Source organism: Telopea speciosissima, chromosome 7, assembly GCF_018873765.1.
Source record: "Telopea speciosissima isolate NSW1024214 ecotype Mountain lineage chromosome 7, Tspe_v1, whole genome shotgun sequence".
Taxonomy (NCBI): Eukaryota; Viridiplantae; Streptophyta; class Magnoliopsida; order Proteales; family Proteaceae; genus Telopea; species Telopea speciosissima.
Genome location: NC_057922.1, coordinates 57,630,275 through 57,634,244, shown reverse-complemented (window position 1 = coordinate 57,634,244; position 3,970 = coordinate 57,630,275). Strand labels below are relative to the sequence as shown.

The window sequence follows — 3,970 nt, the reverse complement described above, 5'->3', positions numbered from 1 at the left end:
ATTTCACACGTCTGTGCAGCATGGTGTAGGACGGACAACTTGACAGTAGAGAATCCAAATTACATTTTACATAGGGTAAGACAATCATTTCACACCTTACCGGGTGGCATTTTCTTTCTAAATCTTTTCTCGTGGAATTCGGAGACTTTTGAAGCTTTTGAAATTGAAAGTTGAAACTCGTGCAGAAAAAATCTACTAAAATACACTTTCAGAAATTGATGAATCATCTCGATAATCGGTACCCATTTACTCCAAATCCAATCCCAGAAGAAAGAAACCGTATGAACTACTGAAACTTCAAAGGGAGTTCAGACAAGAAACCGTATGAACTCCTGTAACAGTGAAACTTCTATGAATAGAGAGAAGCTTTTAAAAAGTGTTTTATTATTGGAAATTTGAAAGCTTGACTCAAGAAAATATCACACGCACACAATCTACAATTTCTCTCTTTTATAGAGAGTAGAGAACTAAAACCAACTTGACTGGACAGCAGCATCTGTTCCTCTTTCTTTATTAAAACTGTACACTTCGATTTCAGTGAAGAGGGACAGAAACACAGTTTTTAGCCCTTCAAAGAAAAATTAAGAGGACTAAAAGATTAGGGCAAGTAAGAAGAAGAAGAACCCACCATTCAATTTTCCAACAACTAGTAATCCCAGAGTAAAGCTTCAAAGCCACTTGTTACACTCTCCGGCACCGGAATCTGATCGGGAAAATAAACACAATCGTCAGGGCTAGGCAACCAAAGAGACGGTGGATAAGGCCACCCATCAACTGAGTCAATGAATTCGAAATCGTCTCCTAGTCGGGGTAACTCCACAATCTCGCTCAATTCATCTGATGTCGACCCTAACGATGACGACAATGATGAAGACGACGAAGAAGATGAAATTGAAGCATCAAATTTGTCCATGGCAGCTGCTTTAGCTGCTGCAGCTTGAATGTCACGAGGAGAAAGAGTCGCTGGTCGTGGTAATGACCCGGCGAGTTCAGGGAAATTGAGAATCGCTGAATTACCTTTGATGCTCAAGGCGGCTACATCGTGGGCTCTTGCAGCCATTTCAGGGGTTGGGAATGTGCCGAGCCAGATTCTCGATTTCTTCCGGGGCTCTCTAATTTCAGAGACCCATTTGCCCCAATTACGCATTCGTACTCCTCTGTAAACAGGGTATTTGCTGCTATCTCTTATCCTCTTGGTTTTCTTCTTCTCTTCTGTGTCTTCTAATTTGGTCAGTTTCGTTGATGGGTCTAAGACAGGCTTGAGAAGAGACACAGATGAACCAGGAGAAGAGGGAGAAGATGAAGATGATGAGAAAGAGTGGCCACTGCTTTCTGCCTCTGAGTTCAGAGGTTCTGCCATTGCCAAACTTGTCCTTAATGCCTCTTCCCCTAAGAATTCCTCTGAAACTGGTTAAAAGTTAAAACCCACCAACCGATAAGTCTCTCTCTCAGAGTACTTTTTCACTATCGAAACTTCTTCTCAACTCTTTTTCGTATTGTAGAACTAACTGGGTTTTTGGGTTTTTGCTTTGACTTTGAAAGCAGAACAGACACACAGAAGCAGAGAGGTGGAAGGGTAAGGGGAAGAGGAGGAGAACAATAGAAGAGAGTCAAGACACCAATGAGAGCTAACCATATAAATGTTTGTAAAGGGTGAGAGCAGAGATCAACATGGAAGAAGATTTGAAGAGAAAGAGAATGAGAAAGTGAGTAGAGATTGAGAGGGTTTTAAAAGTGGAGCAGCAGCAGCAGCAGCAGGAGAAGGAGAATTGGAAGGGGAGACGTGCACCTTCAAAGCGACCCTCAACCGACCTTGCCCTTTCCCATCATTTATCATGGACACAACACAGAGAGAAAGGGAGAGAGAAGGAAGGGGACCCAGCGCACTGATGGGTTACCCTGCGAGAGCTATGGTATACAGGAGGGGTCCCTCCTATCTTGTACCACGCAAACCCATCGTTGAAGATAGACAGTGTTGCCAGTTTCACCCAAACTTTCCTATTCATTCCTCATTTGTTCATTAGGGTTGATGTGTTACTCTCGTAATAGTCTCATTCTATACACTCTTACCACTTCAGCCCTCTTGTCTTCATTCACCATTTTTTTTTTAAAAAACACTCCTCAACTCTCAGCCTCTCACTTTGGTTTCTTGCCACTCTTTATCATTCATTGCTGAAATACTGTAACCTGAATTTTAACTGCAACTCATTTTGGATTTCCCTTTTCTATATGTTTTGAGGTATTAAATTAGTTTTTTTTTTTTTTTTTGGATTCAAGTTTCTCACATGAAGTTTGTATAAGTTTTTGTCCTGTAACAAATCTCACCTACTTGAACAAGAAAACAGCTAAGAGATTTTTATCAGTGGGCCATTTTCTTATAATAAATTCCATAATTCTTTATATGCACGTATGCACTAGATTTTTTTTATTTTTTAATTCCCTTCACAATAGTTTAGTAACAAAGAAGGAGAATGAGAAATTTTCTTCCTAAATTTTGATAATGAAGTCATTATTTCAAAAGAAATTAAATGACCTCACATCTATTCACTTGGGGTCCCTTATTCCCCACATTGGGGTTTTAATAAATAATGGTCCAGTTAAGAGACTGATTAATAGTTGCATTGGTCCCAAGTCCCAATATTTGTCTTGTGCTCTCTCAATTATCACAAAAAGAGAGAGAGAGAGAAAAGGATTGAAGGGTTAGGTCCCAATATACAGTTATAAACAGTGGTGTTCAGTGAAAATGTATGAACCCTTACAGTGGCTAAAGGAGGAGAAGAGAAGTTAAACAAGAATGTTAATGTCAAAGAGAGCAATTTGAGGGTCCCCTTAAGCTATTACTTCATATTATTAAAGTCCCTACTCAGTTTGATACCTAAAGATATGGGGATCATATCATTGTACTACTAGGACACCTGCATTGTACAAATTATCATCATCTGTTGATGATGCTGATATATATAGACATATCTGGATCCATTAAGGTACTAAGTTCAGGCTGTACAGCTGCCATTAAAGATCCACATTGTAATGGATAATAATATCCGCACCCCCCCTCCCCTCCTTCATCATTTAACAATCAAAACTTACAAAGAAGGAGGGCTTACACATTACCAGAATTGTACCTCTTTGGAGACCAAGGTGTGTTTAATTGTCACAATTCCTAGAAAATACAGAATTGTACCTCTTTTAGTTCTTACATCATGGGTCCCCAAGATTCACTTATTATTTGATGAAAAGCCCACATTAATTATCAGAATTGGTTTTAGCCCAACTAACTTTCAATTCCTTGTATAAATAGACACACCTTGACTACCTAAATCATGTTTCACTTAAATCATTCATGCCTAATAAAAGTATAAAAAAAATAGAGCAACCCAGTGCATGAGGCTCCCACTACTGCAATAGTACAACTTAACCGTTACGCCAAGGCTCGCCCACTCATCCATGGCCAATAAAACGAACCCAAAACCCAAATGAGCATTAGTTGTATGGAGATTAGAAACTTAGGTTTGGTTTAATTAGGTCATGTCCAAATCCAAGAAGTTAAGAATTAAGGTTTCCCAACTAATGGTGTTTATGTCGAATTTATAAAACGTGTCATCATCATCGTTGTTAGTGGTTAGAGATGTCACTAACTATCTAATCATATCATTAATTCATCATTGAAAGGCAGTGTAAAAATAAAAAGAAAATAAATAAAGGTTTAATCATGTTTAATAAGAGATTAATGTAGGGAATAGAGAGAAGTGCAAAATTGGGCTGGACTAGATGTTGACATATTTACTTGGGCTCAAGCAAACCCAAAAGGAATGAAAAAGCCCATTAAGTTCCATATTAATGTAGAAAAAGATCTGGACCAAACCTTTTAGTTGAAGCGTGAAGAACTAGTATTGGAATTAAATAGCTATAAATAGAGATTTTCATTTCACAGTAAAGACAAAAACAAAGTGGAAATACCCATCTCAAT

General features: G+C 38.5%; 1 protein-coding gene across 1 annotated transcript; it reads right to left on the bottom strand.

Annotated features, from left to right (window-relative positions):
- Nucleotides 1–357: 357 nt before the first annotated feature.
- Nucleotides 358–1,373, bottom strand: LOC122666985 (ethylene-responsive transcription factor TINY-like). The gene has a single exon (XM_043863125.1). The coding sequence runs from the start codon at nucleotides 1,358–1,360 to the stop codon at nucleotides 647–649; it is 714 nt and encodes a 237-aa protein (XP_043719060.1). The 5' UTR covers nucleotides 1,361–1,373; the 3' UTR covers nucleotides 358–646.
- Nucleotides 1,374–3,970: the final 2,597 nt, after the last annotated feature.

Coding starts and splice junctions, on each gene's coding strand:
- LOC122666985 (XM_043863125.1), bottom strand. CDS start 1,360: ATGGCAGAACCTCTGAACTCAGAGGCAGAAAGCAGTGGCCACTCTTTC.